General features: G+C 39.2%; 1 protein-coding gene across 1 annotated transcript in view; it reads right to left on the reverse strand.

Moving 5' to 3' along the window:
- Window positions 1–468: 468 nt before the first annotated feature.
- LOC124722936 (sodium channel protein Nach-like) overlaps window positions 469–22,738 on the reverse strand; it is a 174,537-nt gene continuing 152,267 nt past the window's right edge. The window contains exons 9-11 of the mRNA XM_047248097.1: window positions 21,049–21,136; window positions 5,706–5,800; window positions 469–1,396 (exon numbers count right to left, since the gene is read on the reverse strand). Coding sequence (XP_047104053.1) covers window positions 1,035–1,396; window positions 5,706–5,800; window positions 21,049–21,136 — 545 coding nt within the window. The 3' untranslated portion in view covers window positions 469–1,034. The remainder of the gene's footprint in view (window positions 1,397–5,705; window positions 5,801–21,048; window positions 21,137–22,738) is intronic.

Genomic DNA, 22,738 nt, shown 5'->3' on the forward strand with positions numbered 1-22,738 from the left:
TTATGTCGGAGTATTTTATTATGAGGGACAATTTAGTTCATCTTACAACTGTTTTATCTACGTAGATACAGTACTACTTACCTAGAATTAATCTGATGTTTCCTGATGATATTATGGTAGTGGTATACGTAATGCAATGCTTTAGTTTCAATAGTTACAACAATGTCCATAGAAATCAATGAAAACTATATGAATGAGTTGAAGAACAAGTTAATTGAAAATCTGTTTTCGGATAATCATAATCAGCTGAAGGCAAAGCTGTAAGAACGTGACATTTAGCAAAAGGAGGATAGATGCACCTGAGGACAAGCCAGAATGAGTTTTGCAGCAAATTATATGCGAGTCAACGAAAGTGAGTTAGTGTCTACGGGAATATTAACTGAACATTACGTTGCAGAAAGTGATAAAAATTACAGTGTTGTCTCTTCTAGCTCTTCTACAGCTGAAAATTAAACAAATTTTGGAATTGGAAAATACACAGAATTTTTAAAATTGACACGTAACTGTCAATAGTAATCAATATTTCTGACTCATTCGGAACATCATTGACAAAGATTCTGCCTGAAGAAAAACTAGCGCTCTCCAATGAACAAAACGAGACCTGGCTCACTGATTCTCACCCATGAAGTGGGATGGACAACTTTTAGAAATGGGCTTTGCGGTGGAGTAAGAAGCGTAACGTCCAATGGACATGAAGTGTTAAACTGTAAATATTAATTTACTTACAGAACACTTTTTTTTTCATTCCATTAACTGTCGACTGCATATTTGTCATATCCTGAAGAGCAGCAGAGTTTCACAGACGTTCTATCACAGCATGTGTTGTGTAAATCAGTACTGTTGTTGCAGCCCGCAGTGTAACATACAGAGGAAGGACTTGATAACATAAAATCATGTCTCAATGAGGACCCGCTATTTCAGCTGCACTAAAACTTTCATACAAAATGTATCTCTATGAAGAGGACTTCACGCTTAACGCCTGTTACATCTAAACAACTAAATGAAATAACGTTATATAGAGTGAGAAATGCTGTTTAAGGGAGGAATTCTATGACATAAATCCTCTGCAGAACAGCATGAGCTCCCTTGTCCGGATAGCTGCGGTTGGCTGGAGGAACTTTTGTGATGCCAGTGCTTCCAGTTTGAGACGTCTGGTTCGCCGGAGATATTTTTGTGATACCGCTGGTTCCATTTTGATTCGTCTTCATGAAATAAGGCGTAAGACTGAGGTCAACCGCCGCGTGCTTCTCTTTTTCATACTCTCGCTGAAGTTCCAAGAGTTCGCTCTCATTCCGCAGTACCATGCAGCAGGCTCTCATCGTGAAATAGTAGATCATCTCCACTCCAGAAAGCAGACTGAATCCCAGAAACAGACCGGCGATACCTCCAAACGACACTGTAATTGGAAAAACATTACTTAATTTTTATAATTGAATTAAGCGCCACTGTTTATTTTCTAGTGAGAATCAGCTCAATAAAATAATAAAATTAGTGACAAATATGGAATTATGCAATTGATTTTTTTATTAGAACAATTCATTCGTGTTACAGGTAAGAAAAGTGTCTATTGCATGTTTTCAAGTATTGGGCCTAAAAGCCTAATCAGAGATCACGAATAGACTTCGAGCGTATGATCTAGCACTGACAAAGGGGATACTTACAACATAAATTTAATTTGAGCCAAACTATTACTAACATTTGCCATTAACTTAAGAAATAGAGACCAGTAAATATAGTTCCCAATTAAAATTTATTTTCTGTACTGTTTTATCCGAGTTTTCCCTACACAGAAAAAAAAGACAAGACTACTTAGATTGTCATTATATAATTTAATTTAACTTCTGGAGGAGCTATTAAAATCGATATGAAAGGGAAATCAGCGTTAAACGTCGCGTCCACGTAAAATGAGTGTAAGCTCAGATTGGAGTGCGTTGGAAATGAAATGGGTTATACGCTTTTCAACAGAGCCAAAATGTCAGTTTCCTTAATTAATCTGTGAAACAGCGGAAAATTACAATCTGGATGGCCGGAAGGGTATTTGAACCGCTTTTCTCCCGAATGTCTTAGCAGTGCGCCACCAAATGTATACGAAAATTTTAGGTATTGCCTGATTACGCTTCAGGTAAGGGCATTTGGCGTTATTTCTGTTCTGTCACATTTCTTTCTAATGTGTTGAAAGTAGTCTTAGAATGAAACACACATTTTCTGGACTGTACTTTGCTACAGATTTGTTCAGTTGTATTAATGGTTAACAGCCAAAACACAATGATTTCTTTCGTTATTATCGGTTCATTTGACTGCAGTTTTTGTTCATTTTGCTTAGATACAATACTGTATGTATATGTACATAAAGGATGAGGCAGTTAAGACAACGCACGACAAATTCATCAACAACGAGTAAATATATTGAGGTGCGGAGCAGGTGCGGATTTCACGTTTTAGCAGACAACGTCACTTAGCCCAAGTGTTTGGTGTTTCAAGAGGCGCCGTGTCGAAGATGTATACCGGATGCAGGGCAAGCAAGAAAACATCGTTCACTAAACCACAACGAGGACGAATGTGTAAGCTGAGTGATCGTGACGGAAGATTGTGATAAAAAATGATAGAGGCGACAGTTGCAAAAGTCACTGTAGAACTGAACGTCGCACTCGCGAACCCTGTCAGTACTAAAACAACACGAAGGGAGCTCCATAAGCAGGGAACTGCAGGGCGTTCTGGAATTCGACATCCACTCATCAGTGATGCAAATGACAGTAACATGAAAACGCGGTGCCGATCCCATAAAACCTGGACTATGGAGCAATGGAAGAACGTCATTTGGTCGGATGAGTCTTGCTTCACACTGTTTCCACCTTCTGGTCGACTTTAGGTACCCAAAAGTGAAATATAGCACTGGCGATTTGGGCAGCTATACTGTAGTATTCCATGGGTCCAATAGTTACTCTGAAATGTTGCCTTACTGCTAATGATTATGTGACCATTTTGGCTGATCAGGTCTATGACATGGTACAGTGTTTGTTCCCCAAAGCTGATGGTATGTTCCAGGACGATAGGACCCCTGTTCTCACAGCTTGCATTGTCCAGGATTGGTTTTGTGTGCACGTCGATGAAGTGTCGCATTTCCACTAGCAACCATAGTCGGTAGATCTTAATATTATTGCGTTTTTCTGGACTATTTTTTACCTGAACTTGGCACTATTTTACGGGAAGCATGGTATGAGATTCCCTTGAAAACCATAGAGGACCCGTATTTATCCGTTCTGAGACGACTGGAAACTCTTTTGAATGGCGACGTTTTTCCTACGCCGTATTAGGCTACGTAATGTCTAGTGTTTTGTTGTTTCCACATTTTTGTCCATTCTCTATGATATCATAAACAATAGAGATACAGAAGACACATTTACGAACACTAAGCATATTTTTTCGTTATGAACTACAGACTGAAACTGAAGAAATTGCGTCCGCAGCTCGTGGTCGTGCGGTAGCGTTCTCGCTTCCCATGCCCGGGTTCCCGGGTTCGATTCCCGGCGGGGTCAGGGATTTTCTCTGCCTCGTGATGACTGGTTGTTGTGTGATGTCCTTAGGTTAGTTAGGTTTAAGTAGTTCTAAGTTCTAGGGGACTGATGACCATAGATGTTAGGTCCCATAGTGCTCAGAGCCATTTGAACCATTTCTTTGAAGAAATTGCAAGAAAGATAGGAGATTAAGGAAATGGGATCTGCATAAATTGAAAGAACCTTGAATGGATGAGGGTTTTAAATGGAACATTAGACAATGATCAACTGAAGCTGTGGGAAAGAATATAATAAAAGGTGAATGGGTGTGAGAGACGAAATAGTGAAGGCAGCAAACTATGAAGCAGGCATAGAGACAAAGCTCGGTAGGAATCCTTGGATAACACGAGAATTTAAATTAACTAAGAAAAGGAGCAAATATAAAAATTCATAAAAAGATAAAAGGTCAACAGATGTCTAAAACATGAGATCGAGAGAAAGCGCAAAATGGTGAAGGAGGAATGACTAGAGCCAACGGCCTTGCCGCAGTGGTAACACCAGTCCCCGCCAGATCACCGAAGTTCAGCGCTGTCGGGCTGGGCTAGTACTAGGATGGGTGACCATCCGGTCTGCCGAGCGCTGATGGCAAGCACCTTATACTCAGCCCTTGTGACGCAAACTGAGGAGCCACTTGATTAACAAGTAGCGGCTCCGGAATCGTAAACGGGCAAAACGGCCGGGGGAGTGGTGCGCTGACCATATACCTCTCCATATCCGCATCTAGTGACGCATGTGTGCTGAGGATGATACTTTTGGAGAACAGAGGAACAACCACATAAATATTAAGAACTCAGGTGGCCAGTCAGCAGTAAGAAAAGAAGGCGAGGCAGAAGGGTGGAAGGAATATATAGAAGGTATGTGGAAGAGAAAAGAACTTCAAGACAATTACTATGTTAAGTAGAAAGAAGCGTAAGTAGATGACGATGAGATGGGAGACATACTTCCTGATGAGTTTGACAGAGCAGTGAAAAGTCTATGTGAAGAAAAGGCCCCTGGAGTAAATGACATTCTCTCAGGATGAGTGAGACCCCTGTGAGGGCCAACCATGACAAAAACTAATCCTCCTGGTATGCAAGATACATGAAACAGGAGAAATACCCTCAGACATAATGAAGAATGTAATAATTCCTATTCCAAAGAAGGCAGTTGCTGACAGGTGCGAATATAATGGAAATATGTTAACGTCCAATAAAAATGTTAGTGTTACGAAGACTTTTCCAAAGGTGTTAATCTGGAAGGTAGCCTCGTACGAAAGCGAAAAGTGGACTACTAACATTTCGCTCAGTAAGGAACAGAATATTTTGAAATGTGATGCTACACAAGAATGGTTAATATTTGGTGCGTAGATGGAATAACTAATAAGGAAGTACTGAATCAATATAGTATGAGAAAAAGTTTAATGCACAACCTGACTAAAAGAAGGGACTGGTTGACAGAACACATGCTGAGGATCAAAGAATTGTGATTTTGGTAATAGGAATGAGTGTAGGAGGTATAAACAGTGGAGGGTGACCAATGGTTGAGTGCAATAAGCTGGTTCAAGTGGGTGAATTATGCAGAGATGAAAACGCTTGCGTGAAACAACGTAGTGTGGAGAACTGTATCTCATCAGTCCTCGGACTGACGACCACAACAACAGCATCGTAAAACACAGTATCACCGTCACGAGAAGTCCGGCAAGTGTCTGCCCTGTTGTACCGAATGTAAGGTTGGTTGGTTGATTTGAGGGAGGGGACCAAAGAGCGAGGTCATCGGTCCCATCGGATTAGGGAAGGATGAGGAGGGAAGTCGGCCGTGCCCTTTAAAAGGAGTAATTCCGCAATTTGCCTGAAGCGATTTAGAGAAATCACGGAAAATCTAATTCAGGGTGACGGGACGTGGGTTTGAACCGTCGTCCTCCCGAATGCGAGTCCATTGTGCTATCCACTGTGCCAATTCGCTCGCTATCCAACGTAAGTAGAAGAAGAAATTGTGTTAAGTATACGAAGTATGAGAGAATAAATACATAATACTATTTTACATTAATTTCAAAATATATTAATATGGCGCATCTTGAAGAGTGTGACAAAGTTTGCCACTAACATAATAGTGGGAGAACAATATCTGTTCATAACTAAGATAATCTCACATGTTGCTACCATAGAAACTTACCTAGAAGATCCACCCACCCGAAGAGCACTTCCCTCTTATATCTCACCATTGGCCACGACACAAATCCTATGTCTATATGCCCTGGTGCAGCTCCACTGCAAAAATGAAACAAAAGTTCGTAATTATATAATTACTGTGGTTGACCCATCTGACATGTTAGTCCTGCTGTATGATTAGTGATGTTAGATGGTGAAATGCAACTTCACGGTTAATCATACTTATACAGTATACCTTAAAATCAATTTGACCTTTTACCTCTGTAGGGAATTTGTTTTCATTTACGCAAATTATCTCAAGGGTTTCATAAATATTGTATCATTACTCACAAATAAAGAAAAACCGACTTCAGTCACAAATCGTTATTTTTATTTCAGTACATGACGTGTTTCGAGGCCTGCGGGCTCATCTCCAGGTGCTTGATCATTCTGCATCAGTTTCCAATTTTAGGTTAATACTGCGCTTCTTAAGATTACATAAGTATGTTACAAAGTGGCACACCATGAATACGTGTTTTATGAAACTAAGACGACATCGAAAACTTACTCATTGGTCCCAGTAGTGGTTACGCAGTTTTGAAGCACAAGATAAGTTGAAATATTTGTAGACATATATTACTCATACTGTACTAGTATTGGTTACTTACATGTAACCACTACTGGAAACAGCAACCATTTTTTCAATGTTGTAGTATCATAAAACTTGATTTCACAATGTGCCACTTTGTAACATATTTACGTAATCATAACAGGACCAGAATTAAGCTAAAATTGAAACAAGATGTTGACTGATGAAGCAACTGAAGATGATCACCCAGGGCTCGAAACTGCTTCGTGATTGAAATAAAGATCACAATTTGTAAAGAAAGGTTGTTTGTTTTTTATTTTAAGAAAGTCATACAGTCACGGAAGCAACATGACAACTCATGGATGAAATTAAGTTAAACCAAAGACATTAGAGTTTTTCAAACTATGTTTTCTGTTGTCTCTTGGCTTCTGATTAGCAGTTCTGAATGGTAAAAACGCAGTAGTCTGGAGGTCTGAGATGAAATCATGGAGAAAACATGCATTTAAAATTTAGATTTAAGAAATAATTCTTGCGATGTGTAAACTAATGCCGCTTTCAACTATAAAATGCTTAACCGAAGGAGGAAATTCTTAATGAGTTTTGGTTTGACATTCCGAATAATTCAGTGTGTTGGTACAACAGATCTGCTTAGGGTGGGGAAGGAGTACGTCACTTTGATTTAAAGAGAGATGCGGTGAGGATTGAGTGGCAAGAATAGCTACTTCTGCTACGTCATTGGCATTATAACTTTGTACTCGTTTCTAAGGCGCAAAATTTGCAGTATGCCGAAACTTTTTGACAGTATTGACGCAGCTGGGGGGAAATGGACAGCATTTTCTTGCAGACCATATTTCATCTAGTTCTACAGTTCACGGTATATTTAGTTTACATATACATGATTTAATACCTTGTAAACAAATCCTTCGTTGGGAAAAACCGTTGTAAAACTGAATGATATACGGATTAATAATTATTCAGTAATGAAATATCGTGTACCAACAACCGAACAATATGCTGCATTACCTACCAAACGACATGATCGACGTACACATAAGCCCTACTGCACTTCATCAAATCTTGCGAAGAGCAGTACACAACTTTTCAAGTAACTCCTATAGGTATTTTACCTTCGAGAAAGGGATAGACGTAAAAAAAAGAAAACAGTAAATGCAGTTTCGTGGCATAATTTTTATCATATATAAAAAACAGATATTTTATTTACTTTGATGTTCTCGTGGCAAAAAAGCTTAATTTGGCTTGAAAAACAAATTTATTTTCTATACCTCAGTGGTCAATAAGATTATGGAACGTGCTAGCCATGATTCTCAAAACCCCTTGTTTCAGGGGAAAGCCGATTATCAATATATCTAACGTGACAAATGGTGTTTAGGTCATGACGTCAACTGCTTCATCTTCTTTGTTAAATATAAGATTACGAAATACTGTGGGCAAAGTATCACAACTTTGAAACATAACAATTATCATTTTAATTACACAATGACAACAATAAGCAAATTATACTCGATGGAAGAGATGCAAAACCTTTAAAATATCTTTTAATATCGATCAAGAGTTAAAGGAATAAAGGAATTACAGTGAAGAAAGCAGATACTAGACGAGAAATGCAGCCAGTCACAATGCTGTCACATGAACGATTAATATGCCATAATTAGGTTGTATGCCAGTTTTCTTTTGTCTTGCAGGTTGCAGGTTATTTCTCTCAAATTACGAACCAGTAAGTGTTCAGGCAGTTTTTGTTAAATACAGAATCGAGGATTACTGCTCTTAACTAAAAAGATACCTTTTTGATCTGCGTTATGTCATGTGACGTTTGGCATGCTTGTCATGCCTTTAAACCAAAATAAATTACCGTAAATGAATCTACTGAGAAGAAACGCTGAAAAAATTTATACGTTGAAGGTTCCTTAGGGCGTCCTCATGTTTATACTGACGAGGCCAATTCCCACTCTTCAATAATTAATATAAACCGCATTTGGATTTGTTCGTTAGCACAGCAGTTTGTGATGGGTCTTCCTCATATTGTACCTCGGCAGTGTAAATACCATCACGTGCCCATTTAGTAAAATTAAGTAACTACCTGATTTTATTTATACATATATATTTCTAAAAATGTATGTGCAGTTCATATTACTTTCAGTTCTATTCAGAATTGTTCCTTATACTCCTTAAAAGATTTTTGATGTTATTGTAACTAGAGGTATACGATATGTACTTTACAGTTGTTTATGCCGTTAGTTGGACTTGCCATATATTTCCTTATAGGTGGTTTCGCTTTAACTCTTCACCTATACCTATATCTCCGATATTTGAACATCTCCTGTGTTCTTTTAGTATTTAATTGCATAAAGCAATTTACAGTTATTATTAGATGTTAAAATGCTTATAAAGAAAGCGGTTTGTGCTTATGAAAAAAAGTTATTTTTTATGGAAATAACTGGTGTACTAATACCCACCGTAGTACGCTCTTCGCCCTAATCATCGATATGAATAAGCTATATCTAGTAGCACCCAAAGCCAGTAAGTAATATGCCGCAAGTAGAAAGATACAGGCTCAGTTTCTTATCGCTGTCTGATTTCAGTTCTTTTCGACGCTCATCTAATCTCTCTCGGCAGCGTACAGTGAGTTCATGTGATTTCTCTCTCCTGTTTCAGCTGTGCTCGGGCATTGACATGCCTACGTAGCCGACCTTGGTTATGTGTGTTAAGTAATCTATTCTATAAGCCTCAGTAATGAGTGAACTGTTTTTGTTTATTTCTAACTAGTTTTCGGTTTATTGAACCATCTTTAGGAAACAAGTGACTAGCTTCCTTAAGGAACAATAGTTCTTAGTTAAGCAAATAATGTAATAAAATATACAATCCACTTGCACAGAATGATGTGCACCGAACTTGTTTTCTATGGTTGTAAATTACACTTTACACAATGGACAGTAATAAACGCAATAAATAATTAAACTACACATTATTAGCGTATTGCATGCTATATGCTATGCATGCTATATTATGCTTAAGTTTGAGAGGTCGTGATATTGGTTGCGAAACTGTCAAACTGAGAATGTTCATTTATGTTATGCACCAAACATGTTTTTAGCATTGTAAATTTTGTTAAACCCAATGGACAATACTGTACACAATAAATGGCTAAAATGTACAATATTACAGTATCTCCCATTATATGGTGATAATGCTGTTGTTTCTGAGGTCGTGACATTAGTTGATAACTGTCTAACTTAGCACTACTCACTTACATTGTGCAACAAATAAGCTTTACATTGTAAATTACAGTTTACACAATGGTTAATATTAAACAGAGTACTTGATTAAAATACACAATATTACAGTATTACAAATTATATTGTTATCATGTTGTAGTTTGTGACGTAAGCAAGCTAAGAAATATGAAACTCTATTGTGTTTTTATTCTTGTGTAGCAGTATGTGTCAGTGTGACAGGCTCTGGGTATGTGGCTGGTTGACTGCATAACGTGAAACTTACAAGTGGGGATGTTCTCAGCTGTAATTGATCATTTAGAGCCAGCTGGGGATTATTAGCTAAATTTTTGTTTACCTCAAGTGATTGTATCAATCTTAGGTTTCCTCCTTTATTGACTATATGTCGCACTTCTGTATGGACTTACTATTTGTGTCCTTCCTTGAACACATATCTGACAAAGGCTGAGTCTAACTTATGTAATCTCCAGCTGTGTTCATGTACAGTTGGTTTAGTTGTTATAGCTCTGGCTGTTTGAGCAATATAGAGTTTGTTGCAGTCATTGCAAGTTATTTTATATGCACCACTGTTTTTAATAAATCCATTTTGTCCTTGCTGTTGAATAAGATATGAGCTGTAGTGCCTCTAACATAACATGATATTTTATAATTGCAGGATTTGAGAGTTTTAGCTAATTTGTTGGACAGCTTTCCTAAATATGGGATAGTACACCAGTTTGTTATAGATATGACTGTTGTTGCAAAGGGGGCATACATGCAGTCCAACATTTTTCTACTTTGCTCTTTGTGTCCAATATTGTCAATTAAGTCAGGGAAGTAGCCATTGTTAGATGCAGTACATATGATAGTGTACGATTCTGTTTGAAAATTCTGTTTTGACATTGTTATTGACGTAAGATGATGCACCACAGAATGGAAGGTAGCATGTTCTTGTGTTACTGGATGTTGTGAACATGAGGGTATTACCATATCTGTTGTTGTATAGTTTCAAAATTTACAGAAAATCCACAACAACAGATGCGGTAATACCCTCATGTTCAAAACACCCAATAACACACTGAAATGCTGCCTTCTATTCCGTGATTGCATACGTACATCGTCTTACATTCGTACCAATGTCATACTGAATTTTCAGACAGAATTAGATACCATTAAATGTATTGCATCCAACAATGGCTATATCCCTGACTTAACTTAGAACATTCTACACAAGAAACAAAGAAGAAAAATTTTGCACTATGTGTATACAGCAACGTTCATATCTAACGGAAACTGGTGTACTATCCTGTGTTTAGAAAAGCTATCGGACAAATAAGCCCAAACTATCAAATCCTACAGTTATGAAATTTCATTTTATGTAAGGGGGACTACTGCTCATATCTTATTCAACAGCAAGGACAAAACAGATTTATTATGTAACAGTGATGCATATAAAATAACTTGAAACGACAGCAACTAACTGTATATTGGTCAAACAGGCAGGGCTATAACAACTAGACTGATTGAATATGAACACAGATGGAAATTACGTAAGTCTGATTCACCTTTTACAAAAATGTGTCTGAATGAAGGACACAGATATCAAGTCCAAACAGAAGTGCTACATATAGTCAACAAAGGAAGAGAACCAAGTCTGTTAGAAGAATTCGAGGTAAACAGAAATTCAGCTAAAAATTGCCAGCTGGTTCTAAATGACCAAATACATCTGAGCACATCCCTACTTTTAAGTTTCACATGATGCACACAACCAGTCACATACACACAAACTGTCACAATGATACATACTGCTACACAAAAAATAGCAATACAATTTCAAATTCCTTACCGTGCTTACCTCAAAAACTTGAACATGTTAACAATGTAATTTGTAATACTGTACTATTGTGTATTTTAATCGTGTACTGTGTTTAATATTGTGTATTGCATAAACTGTAACTTACAATACGCAACACGTTTGCTGCACAACATAAGTCACTAGTGATTAGTCAGTTATTAACCAATGTCACGACTGCACAAACGTCATTATCGTATGTCTTGCATTACTTGTAACAATATGCAGTTTAATTTTTTGTTAGGTTTGTTACTGTCCACTGTGTAAAGCGTAATTTGCAACGATAAGAAACGAGTTTGGGACACCACATTTTCTTCATGTGGATTGTATCTTAGCCTATAATATGTGGTTACATAAGAACTAGAGTCTCTTACAGACGCTAGTCAATTTTTCCTGTAGTATTTGCATTATGGTCATTATTGAACATGATTTACTAAACACTTTTGTATTCCTTGTTTTAATATTTCCTATATTTAGGAAAATCCACGAGTTGCACCTGCATTTGTGAAATGGGGTCTCTGCCAATTGCGGGCACACAGCAAAATATTTCATGACATAAAAGTATCTATAAATTGAGTATAAAAAAGACGGATTAAATAACAGTGTGAAAGTTGTTAGATGAAGCAACTATCAGTCACTTAAGTATGACTTGCAGAGTAGTCAAGTTGATGTAGATTGAGATATACTAGAATGGCAATCGAGCCAAAGAGCTTGTTTAATTGTACAAAGATTTATGAATCTGAAGTAAAATCTGCTGTATATGCCATGGTTGCAAGAATACCTGTAATTGCAGTCATGGACACACACACTTAATTAAGTGCCCTGTTGGCGGGTTTCCAAGGAAGAAATTGTGAACACCAAAGGTATCAGCATTCCTGGTGAATGGATGCCAGCCCCAGATATAAGCCAGTGAAGTCACAGGCGATGATAAAAACTGAGATACGGGAATTGAAGTTAGAGCATTCGTCCCTGGTAGTAAATGGTTTGACAGCAAAAATGTTTCGTAGGAATTAGACCAGAAAGATTCTAGGGTCGACCTCTGTGCTGGCCACCTAAGTTTGAGAGTAGGTTATGACCACATCATCACCAATTTGAATCATGGTGGTGTGAGCCATGGGCCTGTTTGCCAAACAGTAAAACTACAATACATTGGCAAGCTCACTTACGATAAACTGCTGAATGCACTGAAACCACTTGCCATGAATCAAGCCATTTTGTAGAATCTGACACTCAGAGAAGTGAGTTCACATATGTTTTGGAAGAATTTGAAGTAGTATTTGAAGAAACACCTGGTGTCTTGTGCAGATATGAATCTAAACTGCATGTCTGTCCTCAAAAAGCATATTTTCAGGTTTTGTATAGCGTCCCCTGCACCAAGTGGCTGGCTGTTACTAAGAAGATCAGGAAGATGCTATCTTGGGAAATTTAGCATCTCTCACAGAACCCATACTCTAGTCCAGCATTAATATTTTTGAAACCTGGCAGAAGTGTCAGACTTGTGGCGCAGCAATAAAGAAAATTCTTGTTCCTGTACAGACCCACCCAGGAAACATCAAATAAAAGATTCAGAGCTTCTATGGTGTCAAATTGTTAACCAGACTTGACGTGCTACATCATACTGGCAGATTTCCTTGGAAAAGAAGTCACATATATATATTGCTTTCTTATTTGCTGGCCACATTTACCAATTCAAGGCGCTGCTGTTTGGGTTAAATGTTATTATTAGTGTGTTTACAGCTCCCTTGGACACTGTTATTGGCCCTGACTTACAAGATCAAATCAGAGTCATTATAGATGATATGCTTACTGCAATGGCTACGTGATGGGAACATCTCGCATTATTGTGTAAGGTTCTACTATGATTCAAGGACTCTGGAATTACCGTCAATCATCAGAAGTCAAAATTTGCTACATGCAATATCAACTATTTGGAACATATTAATTCACTGGAGGATATACAACCTGACCAAAGCAAACTGACTGCTGTTAAGAGCATTCCTGTTGGCAACACAATGAAACACTTTAAATCATTTCTCGGTTTTGTATCCTTCTATTGGAGGTTTCTGCCGAATCACCTACTCAGTAGCGCAGTTCTGTCGAGTTTGCATGCACACTGGTGCTGGTGAAATGATTGTCAGAAGGACTTTGACTGCATAAAGCAAACTTCATGTAGTTGAAACACTCTTGCTTATCCTGACATGAACAGAGACTTCTGTCTGTCGACAGATGTGTCAGATCTTGGCTGTGAGACATCTTTGTCGCAGATTGGTAACACTGAAGCAGACCAGTGATACATATCATAGGTTTCGTCAGTCGCTTAGTAACCAACTGGTAGTTGTCATATTACATCACTGAGTTTCAAGTACTTGCCATTGTGTGGACTTTTAATAGGTTCCACTATTAACTGTCATTCAATTGTATACTGTAAGCACCAAGCCTTGATCTTACTGTTAAAAACTAAAGTACTCTATGCATATTTAGAACGTTGGTCATCAGTGTTACAGGAATACAACTTCACTATCTTTTACATATCAGGTAAATTTAACGTAGTAGCTAATGCAGGTTCATGACTGTCTGAGAACCTCGATCAAGCGCCTATGTCATGTCAGAATATACCTTATGAAGGTCGACAGTAACTAGCGGTATTTCCTGAACTTGTGCTAGAATATAGCAGATATGCAAGACGCTGACGAACGTTGGCAGGGAATAAAGAACCATTGCTACACAACCCGATAGAAGTCCTGACAGCACTCTGTCAGATACACAGTGGCGTATTATTCTTGCAACATCAGAATCACCCAGGATCAGGTACGTGATGTGTCTGAATTCCAGCTATGGCTGAAGAATGTTGATCTCATAAACCCACTTATGGACAGTTCAGTGTGTTAAAATGTGTGAAGAAACTGGGAGACTGTTGTTACTTTCCAAAGATCTGCATGAAAGTCAAAAAGCTTTTGCGCATTTGTCTCATGTGTCAGAACACCAAGCCACAGAATATCTTCATGACAGGAGAGTTACACCCGATTACACTGATCAAGGCACTACACTGATGTTTGCGATCGTTGCCGCAAAGTAGAACAGGTATTGAGTACTTCTTTATGATGTAAAAGGATGTATGGTACTCATACAACTACAATGGAGATCATTATCAAACGTGTATTGAATGATATTATACCCAAAGTCAGTAATCACAGATCCATTTTACCAGGCAATAGAAGTACGTGCATTCACAGGCTGTAAAGAGAAACAGTTCATGAAAAAATAAGACATAAGCCCTGTGCTAATTTCAAAATACCACCCAAAAACCAATCTCGCTGCACAGATCGTCTGTAAATGCAGAAGACCAATCGGAATTTATTGTTATAGTAGACACAGTTCGTGATTTCCACATGTGTCCAATTTTGAGGAAGCTATGAATTGCCTACGTCATATATCTAATAATAGTGTACCATGCAAACTTATGCTTGGAGTAACAGAAAACAAATACTAAAGATCCCTAGTTGAATGGTGTATTGGGAGAAAAAAAGGTTTCGCAAGCTGTACTTGCGTGTTTGTGTAGGTTTTCCTGGCGAATGTGTTACTCGAAAGCCTCTTGGGCACGCAGCTGTATTAACTAATCGTTGTAGAACGAATTTTCGATGGTGTAACATGCCATCATCAAAGACACACCCCGCTAGCTGGCCTCTATAGGACGCTGAAACTTTTACCTGCATCCAGAATTGGTATCATTGCTCGTCCCAGTAACTGGGAGTGGGTTGAATATTCAATGAATTCGAAAGTAAAGTTCTATGTACTGACTTGGCAGAAAATCCTGAGAAATTTTAGTCTTATGTCAAAGTGGTAGGTGGATCAAAACAAAATGTCCAGACACTCTGTGACCAAAATGGTGCCGAAACAGAGGATGACAGACTAAAGGCCGAAATACTAAATGTCTTTTTCCAAAGCTGTTTCACAGAGGAAGACTGCACTGTAGTTCCTTCTCTAGATTCTCGCACAGATGACAAAATGGTAGATTTCGAAATAGATGACAGAGGGATAGAAAAAAATTAAAACCGCTCGAATGAGGAAAGGCCGCTGGACCTGATGGGATACCAGTTCGATTTTACACAGAGTACGCGAAGGAAAGTGCCCCCCCCCCCCCCTTCTTGCAGCGGTGTACCGTAGGTCTCTAGAAGAGAGTAGGGTTTCAAAAGATTGGAAAAGGGCACAGGTCATCCCCGTTTTCAAGAAGGGCCGTCGAACAGATGTGCAGAACTATAGACCTATATCTCTAACGTCGATCAGTTCTAGAGTTTTGGAACACGTATTATGTTCGAGTGTAATGACTTTTCTGGAGACTAGAAATCTACTCTGTAGTAACCAGCATGGGTTTCGGAAAAGACGATCGTGTGAAAACCAGCTCGCGCTATTCGTCCACGAGATTCAGAGGGCCGTAGACACGGGTTCCCATGTAGATGCCGTGTTTCTTGACTTCCGCAAGGGGTTTGATACAGTTCCCCACAGTCGTTTAATGAACAAAGTAAGAGCATATGGACTATCAGACCAAATGTGTGATTGGATTGAGGAGTTCCTAGATAACAGAACGCAGCATGTCATTCTCAATCGAGAGAAGTCTTCCGAAGTAAGAGCGATTTGAGGTGTGCTGCAGGGGAGTGTCGTAGGACCGTTGCTATTCACAATATATATAAATGACCTTGTGGATAACATCGGAAGTTCACTGAGGCTTTTTGCGGATGATGCTGTAGTATATCGAGAGGTTGTAACAATGAAAAATTGTACTGAAATGCAGGAGGATCTGCAACGAATTGACGCATGGCGCAGGGAATGGCAATTGAATCTCAATGTAGACAAGTGTAATGTGCTGCGGATACATAGAAAGAAAGATCATTTATCATTTAGCTACAATATAGCAGGTCAGCAACTGGAAGCAGTTAATTCCATAAATTATCTGGGAGTAGGCATTAGGAGTGATGGAATGACCATATAAAATTAATGGTCGCTAAAGCACATGCCAGACTGAGATTCATTGGAAGAATCCTAAGGAAATGCAATCCGAAAACAAAGGAAGTATGTTACAGTACACTTGTTCGCCCACTGGTCGAATACTGCTCACCTGTGTGGGATCCGTACCAGATAGGTTTGATAGAAGAGATAGAGAAGATCCAACGGAGAGCAGCGCGCTTCGTTACAGGATCATTTAGTAATCGCGAAAGCGTTACCGAGATGATAGGTAAACTCCAGTGGAAAACTCTGCAAGAGAGACGCTCAGTAGCTCGGTACGGGCTTTTGTTGAAGTTTCAAGAACATACCTTCACCGAGGAGTCAAGCAGTATATTGCTCCATCCTACGTATATCTCGCGAAGAGACCATGAGGATAAAATCAGAGAGATTAGAGCCTACACAGAGGCATGCCGACAATCTTTCTTTCCACGAACAATACGGGACTGGAATTGGACGGAGAACCGATAGAGATACTCAAAGTACTCTCCGCCACACACCGTCAGGTGGCTTGAGGAGTATGGATGTGTATGTAGAACCTGGGCGCAATCAGACATGGCACAATGAAATACATGTATGAACCACTCTTCAAAATTCACCCAACTATCGTCGAAACAGCCAAAAAAAGAGACTAGACGAATTGTCATGAGTCTTAAGAAGAAAACCATTGATGATACTGTGTTGTATGTCCTTGAGAAATGCTTAAACATTGTCCCAACACCAGCAGCACTACCTGCAGCAGAATTCATAAGTAGAGTGGAGCATGTTGCCTACACTCTACCACCCAAAACGGCGGAGGAGATACGGCAAGAAACGTGCCGTACTGTCGCCAGGTCTGCGAGGCCGAGCCATTAACATCTCCAGATGGGAAAGAGCCGCTCTGCGTTCTCTGCATAACGATCCAGACGTTGTCGTCCTCACCTCAGATAAGGGCATCAAACTAGCAGTCACAATATACAAAGAACAAATGTACAAACTCTTAGACGAAGTAGCTTCCAAGATGATGACGATGGATCCCACCAGCCGAATGCGGACAAGACGAATTAACTTCTCCGAAGTAGTTTTACAGAAGAGACAGCAAATAAACTTCAGCCATGTGCTGCTGCACAACCTAAGCTCTATGGGCTTCCAGAGGTACACAAAGACGTCACACCTCTGAGACCAATAGTTAGTGCAATAGGAGTGCCAACGTTCCAGCTTGTCTAACACTAACACTTTACATTAGTTTTGATTCCGTAGGTTGGCAAATGTGAGCTTCACATCAAGAACCTTGCTCAAGGAGTCGCTGGAACTTATTGAAAAAGAAATTTGGGCCCTCATTCATTAAACTTTTCCGTGTCGTGGTCATATCCACATATTTTGTTTTTGACGGACATTACTTTGAACAGACTAATGGCGTGCCTATGGTTAGTACTCCGACCCTGTGGTGGCCGCTATGCACCTGGAAGACTTTGAGGATAAGGCACTAGACTCAGCACCATTAAAACTGACGGTCTTTTACAGCTATGTTGACAATACATTTGTCATTTGACCTCAGGGGAAAGATGAGCTTCAAGTTTTCTTGCAACACCTGAATTCTATTCACACCAAATTCATTTCGAGTGAAGGTGAAACAAACTGTCAGCTGCCATTCTTGAATGTTCTGGTATGGAGAAAACTGGATGGAACACCAGGACATAACATCTATTGGAAGAAACCCCACACCGACCATTATCTTCACGCCTCTGGGGCAGGAGTGCTAAACACGCTGGTCCACAGAACTCGTGTGATCTCCGATGAAGAAAGCCTAAAAGCGGAACTAGACCACTTAATTGTGTAGAAAATCGAGTGAGTACATTGTTGACTGGTAGTTGTACGTCAGTCGACCCGCCAGATACGCGACGCTGCTGGTCAAAGGGTGCCACCCTTAGTGAATTCTGTTGACGCTTGTGGATAACGTAAATATCACTACACGAGTGGCTGAGTGGTGTTATCTGACCCATCTGCTGGCTGGTCATAATGTTGCCATGACTTAGCCCTGACATGGGGACGACAGCCATCTTGTGACGTCTCATGTGACTGCATGGACTTCGCGTTACTGCCACTGGATGTCTCCACTGTTTCCACGCTCTCATCGGTCTTTTATGACAAACGAACGAAGATGCTGCGTCACAACCACACCTCCAAGAGTCGCACCATGTTGAAATTGAAATAGTTGTGAACTGATAGGTGCATGAACTGAATAATGACACCATTTAAAAACTGCGTACACTCATCGATTGAGGGACACTGGACTCAACTTCTAGCTCTGTGAATTCTTGTGATTAAATTTCACACTTGAACTTCAGGACTATCACAAGAATCACGTCTGAATATCGCAAGCGCACAGTTGTATTTGTTTGAGTTGTGTCACCTCTTCTCGCGTATTTTGTTCCACGCAGTACCTCTGTCCATACCAGATCCTCAGTTATAAACCTATACTAATTACATACTCTTGCAGGAAAAGCAGTGTGTTATTTTCTTACTAGTGCTTGTCGTACCATCTGGTTTTGAACTCTTTCATTTTCTTGAGTCTACCTCATTTTGGAGACTCCACTTACTCTCAGCCTGCTGTATGCGGACTGCGTCTTTGAAACCAAATATCCGTTGGCTTACCAATCCATTCCGTGGTCCACAAAATCGCCCTGTGTAACATAACAAGCAATGAGCCAATGAAAAATCTCACACTCAAAGTTTAAGTAGGTTTTTTTCGAGACAACGTGTGAATGCCGAGATGTGCCTGTACCACTTCTAATCTGAAAGGCAATTGATTCTAGAGCGCATATGACGGAAAAAACGGAAATGAACGAACTCTAATGAACATAAATGTTGGCTGAGCGAACTGGCGTCAAACACCGTGTAAAACTCAAAGCATCTCAGAACTAACAATTCTCGTAACATTTCTCGTAAAAATTTTGAAACTATTCTGTAATGAATATATTTATTTTAAACGTTTCTTCTGCTGCAGTGGCCCATAGGGAATTTTTAAATCATTGTCATAGATGTTTACTGACTGAACTACTAGTTCAGTGTTGAATCTTTCTCTTTGAAAAACTCAATTATCTTCAAGATTTTATTAAATTAGTTGCTCATGTTTTATCCCTACTTGTCATGATGAATTAGTGGCCAACATACAGTTGACTGAACTCATAAACGCCGTGATACAGTTGTGCTATCGTGAACCGACTCAGTGAGAAACAGTTGAATATATAACTGACGAACAGCGAAGATTTTGCAAATAGGGTAAATTATTTTTTAACGTGTCTACAAAAAAATAAAAATATGTGGCAATCCTCATCGCCCCGAACATTGATATGAATAAACTATGTATAGTAGCAACCAAAGACAATAAGTAATATGACGCAAGTAGAGAGATACAGACTCAGACTTCTTATCTCTGCCTGATTTAAACTATTTGCGACTCTCGTCTGATTTGTCCTCCCGACAGCGCATAGCGACTTTACGTGGCATCTATTTTATTTTAGTTGTGATAGGGTGCAGACATTCCTATGTGACCGACCTTGGTTATATGTGTTAAATAATCTTTTTATTGTAGTGTATTGTAAAATCGGCCATGGATAGAAGCTTATGCATACAGATTGATATTTTCAATGTGAGAGAGCATTTTTTCGCTTATAGAATGAAAAGGTAAATTTCAAAGTCTAAGTCTTTTCATTATGGTCGTTACTAAACATCTTTTACTAAACACTTTTGTCTTCCTAGTGTTATATGTTCTTACAGTAAAGAAAAGCTGCGAGTTGAGCATACATTTGTGAGATGAGTTCCGTGCGGATTCCGGGCACATGACAAAATATTTAATTACATAAGCGTATCTATAAATTGGGTATAAAGCAGACAAATTAAGATATTACTAGTTGCAAAATCTTCGCTGTTCGTCAGTTATATATTCAACTGTTTCTCACTGAGTCAGTTCACGACAGTACAACTGTATCACGGCGTTTATGAGTTCAGTCAGCTGTATGTTTGCCACTAATTCATCATGACAAGTAGGGATAACACATGAGCAACTAATTTAATAAAATGTTGAAGATAACTGAGTTTTTCATAGAGAAATATTCAACCCTGAACTAGTAGTTCAGTAAGTAAACATCTATGACAATGATTTAAAAATTCCCTATGGGCCACTGCACTTCTATTCCTCATTACCATTCAGTTCCTCTGAAGAAGTGGGTGACAGGAATCATAATTCATGTCAGTAACTACAACTGGAGGTATAATCAAACTAATTCAACAAAACGCTAAAAATCTGCACAGCTACTATCTCTGCAAATTGGATGACCTAATTAGCGAGGAAACGAACACATCACCGTTGATGACCTCTTACTTGTAAAAACATGAGAGAAAGAGAAATGAGAGCACATAGAAGTGGGTATCTCATCATCAAAATCACATTACGTTCGCGTAACACTGAAGCTTGCAGAAGGATAGGAAAATGGCGATAAGGTACACGTTTCGTGCGCGAAGGTGGTTAAAAATTTTTTTTGAAGCTACTAAAATGAGTAACGCAGAAAAAGTGTTTGTATGGAGAAAGAGTTTTGTTCCATTTCTCATATATCTTAGTTCAGTAAAGAGATATTACAAAGCGTGATTTTATATTTTGGTTTTCTTCGTATAACTACGTCGCAGTGAGTAATATAAAGGCAACTTCTACGATACTTACGTTTGGTCCTGAAGTGTTTCCACTTCATAGACGGTGTTCATGCAGCCCAGTTCGCAGTGGCAGTGTCTTTTCTTGTCCAGGAACTTTTCTGCAAATAAAGAACACTAAAACCGCATATTGTCCTGTACTGAGCTAATGAACTGATATCTAGCATGCACATTCAACGTAAAACGGATAGCACTGTTACGTTGCAACAGGCTAATTACTTGAACTCACATGAGAGTCTTTTTCTCAATGGTGGTAAAATTGCTTAATATTTAAAATAATGTCTTAACGCTAGTCTGAAATCATTTGTAGTTGATAGTTCCTTCTTCGTAGACGATCTACTGAAGAGATCATTTCCGGGTGTGGTTAGGTCACATTTATCAAATTTTAATGAGGATTAAGAGTGGAGCAAAAATACTGTTATGTTAATGGAAAGCGTATGGCCATGTCTCAGAAAGAAAGTAAATATCTTATCAAAAAACCTACTGACAAGCTCCACATCATAGCGAGTTGTCGCAAATTTGAGCTACGGAACTCGTAAATCAGTAATCAATTCCTTAAATAATTAACTAATCCTGTTCTTTTTTATACCGAAATTACTGCGACTAAATAAGTTTCACTTTCTAATGAATTAGGTCATAAAATAACTGTTACAGCGAATGGAGCATCATGCAACGTCCATGAATGTACCACGTTGTTTCTTGAAGTGATCGCCCATCTAACTTTGATCCCGTCTCTCTGCTTTAGCATCAAAATCACTGAGGGAATGAATACAGGAAACTTGCCTAACCTTCACTGCCTCACGTTCTCAAGACTGCCTTTCATGCACAACTGTGTAATAATTCAGAGTGAAAACGCCTACATCAGAATACGGTCCATATCTGATACACTTATTTAAATATATGTTAAATATTTAAAATCAACTATCTGTGAGATTTGGAGTGATGTTATTGTCACCAAGTAATTCTTTAAAGTGACAGTCATTGCCTGATTACGCTTATTAATATGCTAAATTGTTCATTATCGGGAATTTCAGCCTAACTAATGCTGAGGTTCTCACGACAGAATATTATAAATATGCGACCAGTAGCATTTCCTTAACAATTTGCCTTATGGGTATTGTGTTCGAGAAGTATCCACTTGCGCAGTTGTTTGAACAATATGACCGCTACATCGTCGATGTACACTCTTTGACATAAAACTTGACCGGCGGCCGGCCGCTTCAGACGCTAAGTCCGCGCCGATCGCGACATGGGACAATAAAACTGGCCAACTCGCTAATTCTCTAAGTCCGGTCATCTGCACAATCTGGCAACACTGCAGACTGCGGCACTTCCTGGAGGAAAACTTGTCCCATGATGGAGAAACTATAGGCTGATTGCACCTGTGGTCTAGCGGTAGCGTGCGTTGTTTCTGTTCATAATGTCAGTGGATCGAGAGCAGCTGGCATAAAATATTTTTATAGCCTCTTCTGCCTGAATACTGAACACGTGAATGTAATAGTAGCGCAGATTCAATCTATTTCGCTTTGTGACACACCGATATCAAAATTTTGTCCAGTAACCGTTTTGCGGCAGATTTCCTGCAGACTGTCCTCCTCTGGACGCCGTAATCGGCAAAGCTCCGGGATCCATTTGCTGGCTACTGGCAGCGGCCGTGGCGACAGCAGCGGCGCTGCACTCCCCCGTTCTTTATCGAAAGCGCC

Source organism: Schistocerca piceifrons, chromosome X (genome assembly GCF_021461385.2).
Source record: "Schistocerca piceifrons isolate TAMUIC-IGC-003096 chromosome X, iqSchPice1.1, whole genome shotgun sequence".
NCBI lineage: Eukaryota > Metazoa > Arthropoda > Insecta > Orthoptera > Acrididae > Schistocerca > Schistocerca piceifrons.